Raw genomic sequence first — 16020 nt, 5'->3', positions numbered from 1 at the left:
GCACTGTCTAAAATCCTATCTATGTTATGTGTGAGGTCCACCACCTTCACACCTGGCAGGCAAGTTACCAAGCAATCCTCATATTCACCAGCCACTCAGTTATCAAACTTCCAAATAATTGAATCACAAGCTATAACGGCCATCCTAACCCTTCCCTCCTGGGCACGTGCCCCTGGAGTCCTATCCTCTGTGAGAGAGGATACTACATCATCTTGATGGCAGGTCCTAGCTACAGGATTGCTTCCTGCCTCATCAAGCTGATGCTCTCCTTCCAGGTGACCTTTCTCCTCCAAAGCAGCAAAGGGGCTACCAAACTGGATATGGGACTTCTCTAGGTCGTCGCTGAAGGTCTCCTCTATATACCTCTGTCTTCCTTAGCTCCTTCAAGTCTTCCACTCTAGCCTCCAGACATTAGACTCATTCTCTGAGGGCTAGGAGCTCTTTGCACTTAGCGCACACATATGATCTCTTGCCAGCTGGGAAATAATTATACATGTGGCACTCAGTGCAAAAGATTGGAAAGCCTTCCTCTTGCTGTTGGACTACTTCCTACATTATAATTTTGTTGATTTGTTATCGATTTAAAATTTCTAAGGAATCAAGATGTAAAGCTAAAGTGCTTTTAGTCTATGGATTTATTTTGTATGTGTCTGGCAATGACCCTCAACACACTACAATTACTCTACCTATATCTTCCTAGTTACCCAACTTATTGACTCATTTTGAATTAGATTCCTTACGTATAAAATCTGCAGTACGACTTGCTGCACATGCTCAGTAGGCATGCTCAAAGTTCTAAAAACTTTGAGATAAAAGTTCCATGCCAAGCTCCATCTGATGTCCTCCACTTGTGAGGATTATCATCCTGCTTGTCCTCAGAGAATATTAAAACCTCTAGCACCATCAGAAGCTATCCAAAGTACAATGAAAAAAATCAACACATTTATGCAGATGTTTAGCCCCTTTTCCCCTCTAAGCATTGTACACTGTTTGAACGTCCATATAGGTGAGTAATACTCACTCTTATAATACAAATTTAACATTTAAACCATTATTTATGTAATTCTTTAAACTAGTTAACTGGACTATAAACTATTAGAAACTGACAATGTCAGCAGATAAGGACTACTTGGGTCCATCCCATTTGTCTATTTGTGCCTTTCTACTCTACTGCCACAGACCCTAATTGACCTGTGGTCTTCTCCCTTCATTGCTGTTCCATTAAAGTCTCCCATGCTTGAACATTTCACTGTTTTGGCTCCTACCATCTTCATTTATTTATTTATTTTAAATGTTTATATACCGGAATTCCTGTATACAATACAAATCAGTCCAGTTTACATGAAACGAAAAGATTGCCCTGGTCTGGGAGGTCAGACCGGGGTTTTTTTTTTTTTTTACAAAGAACATTGAACAATAACATATAATACATTCATAACATGAACAAATTTTTTTACAAAGAACATTTCATGGGAAATCTGTTCAGGTGTTCAACACTCCCTCAACAAAAAGTATATTTTCTTGCATTTGTTTACAGCCTCTCTCTCTTCAGTTTCATATGATGACCCCTTGTCCTTGAACTTCTCATTTTACAGAAAATGCTACCCTCTGCTACCTTCTCCAAGTCTGCTAAATATTTGAATGCTTGTATCATATCTACCCTTTCCCTCCTTACAGAGAACATATCAGAATATATCATGCATAATATTAAGCATGATTTGTTTTGTTTGTTTTTATTATGTACATTTTTAACTTAATTATGTATGTTTACTATAAACCGCTTAAGTCTACCCAAATTGAATAAGCAGTATAAAAAAAAAGTTTTTAAATAAATAAATATCTTTACTTTCTTTGGTTATTCTATGACTGGCTTCTAGTGTGGGCCACACACCATTATGGTGGCCATCTTTTAAACTGCCACCACCTTGTCAATTTCTTTTGTAGATGAGATCTTCGGAAGTGAATAATACTCAAGGTAGCATCTCACTAGAGACCTATAGAAAGGTCATGTTACTTCTCTCTTCCTACTAGTAATATTTCTCTGTCTGTACCTAAGAATACTATTACTAATTCACAACTGCCTTGTCACAATGACTAGCTACCTTGTGGTTAAAGAGCATGTCCCCAAGATCTCATTTCACAATTACTAATACTTTTCCTCCAAAATGATATTCAGCCCTTGGATTTTTGCACAACAACTTATGTTACAATTGTCTAACGAAGGAGGGACACTAAGGGCACAGTTCCTCAAATATCAAGATCTCAAGACAAATCATTCAAGACTGATGCCCTTAATTTATTACATTGCATTTGTGAAGCCTCAGGAACTGACAAGTAGGCAGCTTGAATTACACAGGCCCAGCCCAAGTAATTCATGTTTCAAGATGTTTTTCTCTGTTTCACTACCGGCTATTTGATTGTTCCATATGTTTAGGGAGTAATGTAAAATCCACATAAGTTAGCTGGCAAACATATAGCTACTATAGCAGTTTTCAAAGCAGACTTATGCATGCAAGTCCTCTTTGAACATTATCCCTGCGAGACTACATGCACACAATTACATCTGCTATTTGGTGCATGTATTCTGCTGAGATAATTTATGTGCGTTCTCCTTAAAATCAAAAAGTAGGCACATAATACCCTATCTCACCCAGACTATAGCCCCTGGAACTTTTCTTTCCATGCACATAAAATTACATGTGTACAGTGGGCATGCAAGTAACTTTAAGTATGTATCACTGTGCAATTTTCTAAAGGGCCATTTCAGTGGATTAAGCACTACTTTGCCCACACATATTTGCAAACATTTGATATTCCGCTTCTTTCAAAGAATGGCTTCAAAGCAGATTACGGTCTTAATGGTAATATCGCGCTCACAAAGCCAGAAAAAACCACTGCAACAATATGAAATGATAAAACACAGTTTATAATAATTCAAAACACTTTAGTTTAAATAAAGAAGAGTCTACATACCTGTAAGAGCTATCTGCTCTGCTGGATGAAACTTTATGGAATTTACTGCACAAAATAAAAAAAGGAATGTATTTTTTCAGCATAGTTATTGAAACAAAACAAATCATGAGATAAACAGAGCTCTCAGACATGAGCGAGAAACTTTATGCAGCACTTTCTGTATTAAATTTGAAGCATAATTATTTTGCTTTACATTTTTGGGATGCAATGCTTAATTGGGAAAAAAAACAAAAAACTGGCCACACTGCTGTTTTCTTTTTAAACATAAAATTTTGAGAAGTGAATTTAATCTAATACAGTCCATTGCAGTTTCAGTCAGTCTGATATTGCCTTGCTAACACTGAAGGGATAAAGGGGATAGGGAAAACAGTTATGTGGCTAGATTCATCAAAATGCTATAAATATAGCAGAAATGGCTCCTGTGATAAAAAATTGGGCATGGTTAGGCTAATTTCCTGTCTACCACATGGAGTGAGATAAGGGTATCACAGCACGGTTTACGTATATACCAGCTATCTCTGGGAGGGGGGGAAGAGAGAAAGAGAGCACTTTAACAGGGAAAACAGGACTTTATATATCTTGCACTATAGATGGGCACATTCATCTCAGGGTGGGTTTGGGGAGTGGTGTTACATATACACAGTCAAAGGAATGAACTGCAAATTTGCAATCACTAAAGAATTTAGCAAATGTTGCTTACCTGTAACAGGTGTTCTCACAGGACAGCAGGATGTTAGTCCTCACATATGGGTGAAATCACAGGATGGAGCCCAATCACGGAACACTTTTGTCAAAGTTTCTAGAACTTTGACTGGCACCTACTGGGCATGCCCAGCATGGCACCAACCCTGCAGCCAGCAGGGGTCCCCCTTCAGTCTTGTTTAAAAAGCTACAGGAAGTGCCGAAAAATAAAATAAGAAAACGAAACGAACCCAACACCGCAGGGTGACAGGCGGGTTTCGTGAGGACTAACATCCTGCTGCCGTGTGAGAACACCTGTTACAGGTAAGCAACATTTGCTTTCTCACAGGATGGTAGTCCTCACATATGGGTGAGTACCGAGCTGAGGATGTCCGAAAAGTGCACAAAATGTACCCAGATGTGCAATAGGCACTAGGACTGGGGTGATGTTTGGTAGAGGGCATCCTGGACCCTAACGGGCAGGTGGAAGGGTGTTGGTACGTCAAGTTGCAAAAAGGTTGCGCAAGATAGACTAGTCGAAGATGGAATCTTGTCTTCCGGCCTTGTCTAAGCAATAATGGGCTGTAAAGGTATGGAGAGAACTCCAGGTAGCAGCCCTGCAAATGTCAGGAAGCGGCACCGAGCGTAGGTGTGCTACTGAAGTCGCCATGGCACTCACAGAGTGTGCTTTAACACAGTCTTGAAGTGGAATGCCTGCTTGCTGATAGCAAAAGGATATGCAGTCCGCTAACCAGGAGGAGAGAGTCTGCTTACCCACAGGCTGCCCCAATTTGATGGAACGGAAAGAGACAAACAATTGAGGGCATTTCATGTGGGCAGCTGTATGGTCTAGATAGAATGCTAGAGTCCGTTTACAGTCAAGAGTATGCAGAGCCTGTTCTGGATTGGAGTGGGGCCTGGGAAAGAAGGCAGGTAGTATAATGGATTGATTAATGTGAAACTCCGATACTACCTTAGGTAAAAACTTAGGGTGAGTGCGGAGTACTGCCCGGTCCTGCAGAAGTTTAGTGTAAGGCGGATAAGGTAACTAGGGCCTGTAACTCACTAACTCTGTGAGCACATGTTATTGCCAAAAGAAAAATCACCTTCCATGTGAGATAGCGAAGATCACAGGATTGGAGAGGCTCGAATGGTGGTTTCATGAGCCGACCCAAAACCAGATTAAGGTCCCAAGAAGGGGCCGGAGGACGCAGTGGAGGCTTGAGGTGAAGCAAGCCTTTCAGAAAACATGTTACGAGGAGTTGTACCGAAATAGGAATGTCCCCAACACTTTTATGGAAGGCGGCCACCGCACTGACATGCATTCTGATGGAGGAAGTTTTAGACCTGATTCTGACAAGTGCCATAAATAGTCTAGAAACTTCGTGGTGGAACAGGTAAAAGGATTGAGAAGAACATCATAACTTAAACCTGTTCCATTTGTAGAGGTAAGACTTTCTTGTGGAAGGCTTCCGTGAAGCAATCAGGACACGGGAAACTGGCTTCAAAAGGTTAAGTGGCTGAAGAATTAACCTTTCAACATCCAGGCCGTCAGGGACAAAGCTTGAAGATTGGGGTGGCGTAGGCAACCGTCATTCTGAGTGATCAGAAGTGGGTCCTTTTCCAAGGAAATGTGCCTGCGAATGGAGAGATCCTGAAGTATTGGAAACCACACTTGGCGAGGCCAGTGAGGTGCTATCATGATCATGCATCCCTTGTCCTGACATAACCTCACGAGAGTCTTTGATAGAAGTGGAAGTGGAGGGAATGCATATAGGAGACCAGTTGCCCATGAGAGGGAGAATGCATCTCTTGGCTGAAAGTGTTGCCTGCGAGTGAGAGCAAAAGTTCTCTACTTTGCAGTTTTGAGGTGACGCAAAGAGGTCTATGCGAGGATAAAACCAACGATGGAATATTGAGTCCGCTGCTGTGGGGCTTAGGGATCACTCGTGCGGATGGAAAGCACGACTTAGCTTGCCGCCAACACATTGTCCACTCCCGGCAAGTAGGTGGCCCTGAGGTACATCGAATGGGAGAGGGCCTCCGCCCATATCTGCGCAGCTTCCTGACACAGTAGGTAGGAGCCCGTCCCTCCCTGTTTGTTGATGTACCACATGGCCACCTGGTTGTCCGTCTGAATCAGGATGACCTGATTGGAAAGGTGATCCTGAAACACCCTGAGAGCATATCTGATTGCTCGCAGCTCCAGAAAATTGATTTGGTGTTTGGCTTCCTCTGGAGACCAAGTTTCTTGTGTCTGCAAATCGGCGACATGGGCTCCCCAGCCGAGGTTGGAAGCATCGGTGATGAGAATTATTTGAGGGTCTGGCACCTGGAAGTGCAGGCCTTGAAGGAGATTGATCTGATTTTGCCACCAGGCTACAGACTGACGAAGTTGAGTCGGTGATGTGATTGGTCGATAGAGGTTGGACGGACTGAGTCCATTGTGACCTTAGAGTCCACTGCATGACTCTCGTGGCCAAGCGGGCCATTGGGGTAACCTGTACTGAGGACGCCATGTGTCCAGCAGGATGAGGAAGTGGCATGCAGTCGTGAGGTGCTCAGACTGTAGCTGATGTGCGAGAGAGATGAGAGTGAGAGCTCGCTGTCGAGGCAGAAATGTCTTTGCCTGCAAGGTATCCAAGACTGCCCCTATGAATAATAAAGTTTGAGATGGGACTAAGCAGGATTTCGCGTAGTTGACGAAAAATCCTAGCGAAATCAGAGTGTGTAAAGTAAGATGTAGGGACGACAGAGCAGTTTGCTGAGTGGGAGCCCTGATCAACCAATCGTCTAGATAGGGGTAAACGTGAACACCTTGAGTCCTGAGGAAGGCTGCTACTACTACGAGGCACTTGGTGAAGACTCGTGGTGCAGATGCCAGGCCGAATGGTAGCACTCTGTACTGATAGTGCTTGGGGCCTACCAGAAATCTGCGATGAGATGGAGTTATCGCAATGTGTATGTATGCGTCCTGGAGATCTAGAGAGCAGAGCCAGTCTCCTCTTTGCAGAAGAGGAAGAAGGGAACCTAAGGTTACTATCTTAAACTTTTCTCGGTGGAGGTACTTGTTGAAGGCATGTAGGTCCAGAATTGGACGAACGCCGCCTGATTTTTTGGGGATTAGAAAGTACCGGGAATAGAATCCTAGGCCTTGTTGAGAGTAGGGCACTGGTTCTATTGCTCTGGACTGGAGGAGGAGGGAGACCTCCTGTTCTAGAAGTGGTGAGTGGTCGGATGTTCTCCACGTCGGTAGAGGTGGGGAGTCCGGTGGGATGGAGAGAAAGTTCAGGTGATAACCCTGAGAGATTATGGCAAGGACCCACTGGTCTGAGGTGATTGTGTGCCACCTGTTGTTGAAATGGCACAATCAACCTCCCACTGCTTTCTGAGGCAGTAGAATCTGGCTGCTGCTCTCTATACAGGAGTCAAAAGCCGGAAGCAGGGCCCGGCTGAGGAGCTGCCTGCGGCTTTTGTTTCCACGGTTGATGAGACTGGGCCTTTTGGAAAGGTTTCGTGGAACGAGTTCTAGACGGTGGTGGATAGGACTTCTTTGGACGGAAGAATGACTTTTTAGTATCCTTCCTGAATGGCTGTTTGGAGGAATACTCAGAGGGCATCAGAGAGAGCTGGTGAAGGGTCTCATGATGCTCTTGAGTTCCGCCACCGTCCGCTGAATCTGTTCGCCAAACAGATTATATGATCTACCCTGCATAGGAGACAATCTGTCTTGTACTTTAGGGCGCAAGTCCGAAGACTTAAGCCAGGCCCATCTACTTGCCGAAATAGCAGTTGCAGATACCCTGTAAGCGGTGTCGAAGATATCATAAGAGGATCTTATTTCATGCTTCCCTGCCTCAAAACCCTTGTGAACCAGGGCTTGAAGCTGTTCCTGGAATTGCTGAGGCAGGGGGACTCTGCAAAGTCCTGTATCTGCTTGAATAAGACCCTGTTATACTGGGTCATATACAGCTGGTAAAAGGCGATCCGAGAGATGAGTATTGATCCCTGGAAGACACGCTGGGCAATGGCATCCAGTAATTTCTGTTCCTTACCTGGGGGAAATGAAGAGTGGGGTTTTGATCTTTTTGCCATCTTTTGGGCAGATTCTACAACCACAGATTGGTGATCCAGCTGAGGTTTCTGGAATCCTCGGGCTGACTGGACCAAGTAAGTGGAATCAGTTTTTCTGTTCTGGAGCAACAGAACCAGGGTGTTCCCAGTTTTTTTTGAGGAGATCCGAAAGAACCTGGTGAATAGGGATGGAAGATATTTCCTTGGGAGCATCCAGGAATTGTAACAGCTCCATCATTTGATGCCTGTCATCTTGTTCAGTCTGCAATTGGAAGGGAACCAATTCAGACATTTCCTTCACACAATTTATGAAGGATAGGTCCTCTGGAGGAGAACATTTCCTGCTTTCAGTAGGTGGCGATGGCAAGTCATCGGTGTCTGGAGATGAATCATCAGTCCAGGTATCATAGGGATCAGCACCTGTCCCCCTAGGAACCTGAGAAGGACGGGACGATGGAATTCCTGAAGGTCTTGGTCTAGGCTATGAAGGCATCGAGGGAAGAACTGGAGGCACCGAGGGCATCGATGGATCGTTGGCGCCGATGGGCACATCGGCATCGATGGTTGAGGCATCGGCAAAACTCTCGATGGAGGAATGCGGAATGGTGTTTCTCCACCCGATGACAAGGTAAGCGGGGAAGGCATCTGAGCCATCGGTGACCCAGGATCAATCGGTGGAAAAGCGGCTATAAGCGTGTCCATCTTGGAGAGCTATGGTGCCAATGCTGCCGGAATGGGATAGATGGTCGGTTCCGCGGCCGGCACCGATATTGGCGCTGGGGGAACTTGGAGTCTGTGCATCGCCTTATCGATGGCCTCCTGGACCATCTGGTCCAGTTCTTTACGGAGACCTGGAGCAAGCAGCCCCAGCTCCGGAAGGGAAGAAGGAGGCAGAGGCATAGCCGGAGGGACCACCGTTAAAGGCGGAGTCACGGCTCCCGATACCCGTCCGGATGAGGGTTGCCTCGGTGACCCGGTCGCAGAAAGGGTCGATGCCTTTTCTGGACGGGGTTTTTTCAATGGCAGCTCAGACGATGGCGAGGTCGATGATTTTCCTTCCTCGATGGTCCGAGACTTCCAGTGTCAATGCCGATGTTTCTCTCTACGATCCCCTCAGTCCTGAGGGGGGGGGGTAGATGTAGTTGAAGGCCGAGAAGTTGTCAACGCCGGGCGGTCACCAGCCGGTGGCCGATACTGGCGCGACTTGGACGGTGCCGGTTCAGACTACGTTGATGCAATAGACGGCGTCGGGGTTTGAGAACGAAAGAAGTTCCATTTTCTCCATTCTGGCCTTGCGACATTTTGGTGTCATTAAAGCACATTTGGTGAAAGTCAAGACATCATGATCGCACCTAAAACACATTACACAAACTTTATGAGGGTCTGTTATGGACATGGTGCGAGTATAGTCCGAGCACCGACGGAACCCCGACGCCATGGCCTTTGAAAAAAATTGAGCCGCGGTACGGTTGACAGCCAGTAGGCCGCGAGGGCCAAACTCGACAGGAATCAACCAAAAATTGGTAAAAAAAACTTACCAGAATACCGCGGAGTCAAAAATTCGAAGGAGGGACCCCTGTGGGGTATGAAAGTTTTTAGTAATTCCGTGAGGAAAATTCCTGTCAGGAATCTCTGTAGAGCTCCTTAACCCGCGTGGCTATTGCTGCGCGGAAAAAAGAAGACTGAAGGGGGACCCTGCTGGCTGCAGGTTTAGTGCCATGCTAGGCATGCCCAGTAGGTGCCAAAGTTCTAGAAACTTTGACAAAAGTGTTCCGTGATTGGGCTCCATCCTGTGATGTCACCCATATGTGAGGACTACCATCCTGCTTGTCCTGTGAAAGGAACAACAAGAGGAGTTGATTTGTATAATGCAGTCTAAGACCCACCCTGAGTTGAATGTGCCCATCTACAGTACAACATATATAGAAAGTCCTATTCTCCCTATTAAAGTGCACTCTCTCAAATTTGAATGCTAACTCGTGTGTTGCGATATTTATTGCGTGCAACAGACCCATTTAACACGCTTTTGGGCTCTAATGTATTTTGATGAATGACCCTGATGATGTTTTCTAGCTACATTCAAATAATTCAAAAGGGGCACCAAAGGACAGCATAGGGAATAAAAAAATATACCCAGAGTGGTAAGTACAAACTCTCAGACTTCACAGAGTGGTATCTGAAAAGGGTTATATGAAAAAAATGGGGACATGAGGTCACATTTCCAATTTTACATATTAGAAAATGAGGCTGTTGTAAACAAATATAAGATTCTTGATGGAAATGTTTCTTTTCTTTTTTTTTTCAGATGATTTTCTTCTGATTTAATGTTATTCATCTTTAAGGCACTCACCATTGCTGTTTGCCAGTTTGTTTTAAAAATTAAAACACACACACATATACACTCAAATTGGGATCCGTTTTCAAAAAAATGTTCATTTATATAGTCTTCTAAGTTTTACAAAAATTAAAATAATTTTTCAGCTAAACTTACGCATCTAAGTTTTCAGCTCAAAATTCTCCTAAATTTGCCTAGATTTAGGATCCCTAAGTTAGGTGCCTACTGCTAAAAATCAATGCTATGCATCTTTTTTCCCTGCACTAATTCCATTAATAGCAGCCCATTTTTTTAATCACCTAAATTTAGAAACTCAGCCCTAGTCAGTTTTCAAAGGAGATGATTTAGTTACCTAACTCCAAAATTAAAAACCCTTTGAAAACTGACACCTCAACAATTTCATTCATGAAGAGGCTCAATGTTCTTCCATTAAGCAGTTTATAAACCTCATCATCTTAGACTGGCCAAATTTGAATTGCTGATTAGGGGAGATGAGAAAGGAAACTGTACTTGTCTTTCCAACATTCACTCTTTTTTTTTTTTGTCTTCTCTTCTCATTGCTCTCAACATTAATTCCCTCTCATACCACCCCTCCCCCAAGCATTCATCTCCTTCTCACCTCCCTAACATTCACCTCTTCTCACACTACCAGCATTTTGCATTTACTTCCTTGTCAATCGTTTATAGCTTCCAATTGTGTTCTAGGATGCCTACTTCCTCTTCCCCTGCCCACCACTCTACCCCCGACTGAGTCCCAGTCCTGGAATCACAGGCTGAGTCTGTGTCTGCACCAGTCACTCCCCTTCCTGTTTTCTCCCACTTTGCTGCCTGTTGATACAAGGGGACAGAATGGGAGGGTATGAGGCTTACAGTCTCCCCACATATTAGTTTAATTGTTTTGTTAATATATTTGAGAAGTTGCATTTCTTACACAATATCATACTACATACTGTCTGCTTCAGTTTCAACCCTCCCCTTCTATGGGGGATGGGGGAGAATCTAAAGCAGACACCGCAGGAAAAAAACACAATTGTTCTGCTCCCTTGTCCAGCCCCTCTTTTCCTGCCTGGAGTGGCTTTGAGGCCCCTGCTTATGAATCTCCCTATCCATTCTGGAGAGTACTTTTGATTTAATATTTTTCACTTGCAAGAGGATGTATTTACGTTAAGAGGACTTTGCACTTTTTGTCTATAAAAACTAATTCTGGTTGGGTTTTTTTTTTACACTTTTATGAAAGCTGAAAAAGTCTAAACTTTAAAAAAAAAAAAAAATAAGGAACACAATTATAAATACTTAGGTCTTTATGTTTTACCACGAGAAGACATTGAGATATGTCTATCTATCTATAATCAGAAAAAGTCTACACTGGTACCCTCCAAATTACAGGATATATAAGCTATGATACTACAAAACAAAATAATACCCAAATTACAACCTAAGTATTTTCAAAGAGTTTACAAACCAAAGTTCTTTGATTCCATACTAACAACAGACCATCCACCCACCCACACTTGTTAAAGCTATATTCAACACTAAATGCATACACACCACACTCACACCAATGACAGCCCCTCTCTGACACTCGCTGAAGGTTTGAATGCCATGACTTCATATAAGTTGTTTAAACTGTATTGAAACGTTTCTTTTGAACAACGCTGTGCTAGCACTGCTCAGGCTTTTAAATTGCAGTAACACAGCATGTCTGTACAGTGTTTTGACCATATTCCCCCCTGAGGAAGCCAGTATTGGCAAAACATCTGAAGGCCTGTTTGGTGAGGTATGTTCAGTGGTGAACTTCTGGTGCACGTTTATTTGTGAATATTCTACGCTCTACAGATTTCTGTTCTAACATGACAGTCTCTGCAGTGAACAGTCAGGTTTCTGCCCTCACAGGATTCTTATAATGCTTTGAATCACCAGCATTTTCTCATATAGACATTTTGGGATTTTTTTCACTTTTCAGTATATGGTGTTAAGATTCCTTATATTGTGATGTTTTATAGAACTTAATTTTGAAAAACTAAAACAGATTTATTTTTATGTTAATTCCTATGATGTTCTTATTCTTCTATACTTTTTGATCTCTCTCTCTCTCTCTCTATATATATATATATATATATATATATATATATATAGAGAGAGAGAGAGAGAGAGAGAGAGAGAGAGAGAGAGAAATTGAACTCTTCTATAATTGAACTGTCCAGTTCATTACACATTATAGAATAAAATATATATAGCTTCTTGTTTCCTGAATCAAATTTCTCATGCTCAGCAGTAGTGGAACAGAATATTTTTTATTTTGTCAGGAAGTAACTGACATGTGAGTGGATAACGCTGGTATTTACAAACTCTCAAAATCCACTTAGAGGCATCATAAGAGGGCTACAGTATCTGAATTCAAGAAAGCATGGGATAAATACTGGAGATCTGTAAGGAGCTAATAGGAATTATAACGCTAAATAAATTGGACAATGGGCAGACTGGATGGGCCATACAGTCTTTTTCTGCTGTCGTTTCTCTGTTTCTATAGGAAAATATAGGGAAGGGATATGTATGTGTATATATATATATATGTGTGTATGTATATCTATATATATATATCTAGATCTAGATCTATCTATCTAGATAGATATATACATATATCGATATATATATATATCTAGATATATCTAGATCTCTCTCTCTCTCTCTCTCTATATATATATATATCTAGATCTCTCTCTCTCTCTCTCTCTCTCTCTCTCTCTCTCTCTCTCTCTCTCTCTCTCTCTCTATATATATATATATATATATATATATCGATATATATATATATATATATATCTAGATAGATAGATCTAGATCTAGATCTAGATATATAGATATACATACACACATATATATATATATATACACATACATATCCCTTCCCTATATTTTCCTATAGAAACAGAGAAACGACAGCAGAAAAAGACTGTATGGCCCATCCAGTCTGCCCATTGTCCAATTTATTTAGCATTATAATTCCTATTAGTTCCTTACAGATCTCCAGTATTTATCCCATGCTTTCTTGAATTCAGATACTGTAGCCCTCTTAAGATGCCTCTAAGTGGATTTTGAGAGTTTGTAAATACCAGCGTTATCCACTCACATGTCAGTCACTTCCTGACAAAATAAAAAATATTCTGTTCCACTACTGCTGAGCATGAGAAATTTGATTCAGGAAACAAGAAGCTATATATATTTTATTCTATAATGTGTAATGAACTGGACAGTTCAATTATAGAAGAGTTCAATTTATCAGATATTCAGCACAAACGTGTTCACTCCAACTCTTTAAATGTAGGTTGTCACCATCATAAAGTGGAGAAAGAGAAGTCATACAACAGTGCAGATAAACATGCAGAAACCACTAATTCCTGTCAAAATGACACTATCAGATGTTTGGGTCCTGTTCACAGAGGGCACAAGTTGGCATCAATATTCAAGAAATAAACTTGACAATTTTTGAGGGACAGATGCCTGATCTTGTGGCTAATTTTGAAAATGTTCAGGTGACAGTATTCACTGTTTAAAAATACTGGATCTGTGAGATTTCTGGCAAAGCTCATTTCTCAAGTCTTTCTACATCTTGCTTTGGAGATTGTTTAATTGTATCATATTTATCGCTCTTTCCTGCAGATGACACACACACACACACCAATGATACTAATGCTGGCAACAAGCAGCGGCTTTTCCCCATTGATTAACAGCAGTTTATGGACTTCTTCTCCAGGAACTTATCCAAACCTTTTTTAAGCCCAGCCATACCAGCTGCCTTAACCACATTTTCTGGCAACAAATTCAAGAGCTTAATTGTGAGCGGAGTGAAAAATAATTCTGATTTGTTTTAAACGTGCTACGTACTTACTAACTTTATGGAGTGTCCCCTAGTCCTTGATTTATCCGAAAGAGTAAATAACTTTTTTATATTTACCCATTCAAGTCCTTTCATGATTTTATAGACCTCTATCATATCCCTCCTCAGCCATCTCTTCTCCAAGCTGAACAGCTCTAACATCTTTAGCCTTTCCTCATGGGGAGCCATTCCATCCCCTTTATCATTTTGGTCGCCCTTCTCTGTACTTTCTCCAGTGCAACTATATCTTTTTTGAGATGCAACAACCAGAATTGAACATAGAGTACATATACCATATAATGTACACATTCAGAAGGTATATCACAAATCCCAAGTGCAATCAAAGTAATGAAAAAGTTCTTTATATTTTAAAGAAATCTCTCAAACATTTCCCAATATGGAAGGTGAAATGACCAAGAGAGCCTCAGCAGAAAGGTGCTTTCTTTGTCAGAAAAGTTCTCTCCTCCTGCTGAGGCTCTCTTGGTCACCAATACAGATTGGTGACTTGGCCACTTTGATAGGATAACGAAAAAAGTGGAGGAGGGAAAAAGAAATAAGGAGAGAGGCAGAAAGGAAAAGCAAGATCATCCAGGTGGTCACGGAGTCTGTAATTTAGTGGAATGGGGTTATATAAGGTCTGCTGATTGGGGGTGGGGGGGGGGGTATCATATCGTGCTCATGTTTTTAATGTTTTTAAATTGTATTGTTTGATACTGCATTTTAGAAAGTATTTATATTGCACTCGTACTTTGGATGAATTGCGGCAAATTATAAAATATTAACTTCCGTTGTAAAAGATTAAAAAATTAAATAAAAAATGAAAGTATACAAACAAGAATTTATTTAAAACCGTTTAATTTATTATAACAAATTCATTTTTCTCTATAATTAGAGGCCACAGATGTATAGCTGGTAGATGGTGATGCACAAGGTATGATATATTGTTTTTCCTTATGATAGGAAACAAATCTTATTTTTATGTGATATTTAAGATTCTTGTATTAAAAGCAATATATAGAAACTGCCCATTTTCTTTGCTTTGTCTTACCTGATCCAGCATGACCTATGTACTTGACAAGGCACTTTCCAGTTTCTATGCTCCATAGTAAAGCAGTATGATCTATAAGGTTTAAAAAAAAAGAAAGGGTTATACAAAATCTTTCCTACCTCTTTGATTTTCAAAACTAACATCTGCTAATAAGCCTATACAAAAAAAATATTAAAAGGCAATTTCGTGCATGAACATTTAAAGTACAGAATGAAAACAATTGTATTACTGAACACATTCAACTATCAGAGCTAGTCTCATAAGACAACCATCAGACAAATAGCCCTGGAAATGCACTATAAACAACCGACAAAAAAACTGCGGAGAAACAGAGTGCCTTATTTGGTGTGGACTACGTGCAATCACTAATTCAGATCTTGGTCCCTGATTTCCTCTTGCCACCAGGAGAAAGTCTTTGTTACTGAGCCATAAAGAAGTGTGGACATTAAACTGTTTTTACAAGCCAGCCAATCAGAATGCATGGCTCAAAACTGGAATTAGGATTTAGGAAAAAATAAGTTGTTAATTTCCAAGAGGTAATGCTGAGCTGAAGGTGTCTAATTTGATTATTCAGAAGTTTCAATCTCTGAGATACGCGATCAAAAAGCAGAAAAAATATCCCTTTAAAAGGAATCTTCTGGGAAAGTGAATACCTATCAAATATTCTGGATTTGTATATATGGTTGAAGTAAGCCATCAATCTCTTCCAAAAAGCAATACCACAGCATCTCAAGCATAATCTACACTGTTTATTTTTTAGTTCATAACATTTACCATGTTTTTTCATAGCAATACTTTTGGACCTACATACTTCAAAAACAAGCACTAGAAAGTTACTAAAATATCGCAGCTGCATGTCACTATGTACTGTATGGTACCATGCACAACTACCTCAGGTGCCTCCGCCTCATCTATCTATAATTAACCCCATCCTTGACCCATGCTGTCATATTTGTAAGAAACAACTGTCAGTCTATTATGCGAAAGGTTTTTATTGGATGGATATGGCCGTAGCATAGGTCACTGCATACA

General features: G+C 41.4%; 1 protein-coding gene across 4 annotated transcripts in view; it reads right to left on the bottom strand.

Annotated features, from left to right (window-relative positions):
• Positions 1–16020, bottom strand: part of WDR37 (WD repeat domain 37) — a 298132-nt gene that overhangs the window by 125671 nt on the left and 156441 nt on the right. For all 4 annotated transcript variants that reach the window (XM_029588540.1, XM_029588542.1, XM_029588543.1 and 1 more), the window contains exons 8-9: positions 14989–15060; positions 2974–3018 (exon numbers count right to left, since the gene is read on the bottom strand). In XM_029588540.1, the coding sequence (XP_029444400.1) occupies positions 2974–3018; positions 14989–15060 (117 nt within the window). The remainder of the gene's footprint in view (positions 1–2973; positions 3019–14988; positions 15061–16020) is intronic.

Source organism: Rhinatrema bivittatum, chromosome 2 (genome assembly GCF_901001135.1).
Source record: "Rhinatrema bivittatum chromosome 2, aRhiBiv1.1, whole genome shotgun sequence".
Taxonomy (NCBI): Eukaryota; Metazoa; Chordata; class Amphibia; order Gymnophiona; family Rhinatrematidae; genus Rhinatrema; species Rhinatrema bivittatum.
Note: the sequence above shows the minus strand (reverse complement) of the source record. Positions and strands in the feature narration are given on the sequence as shown.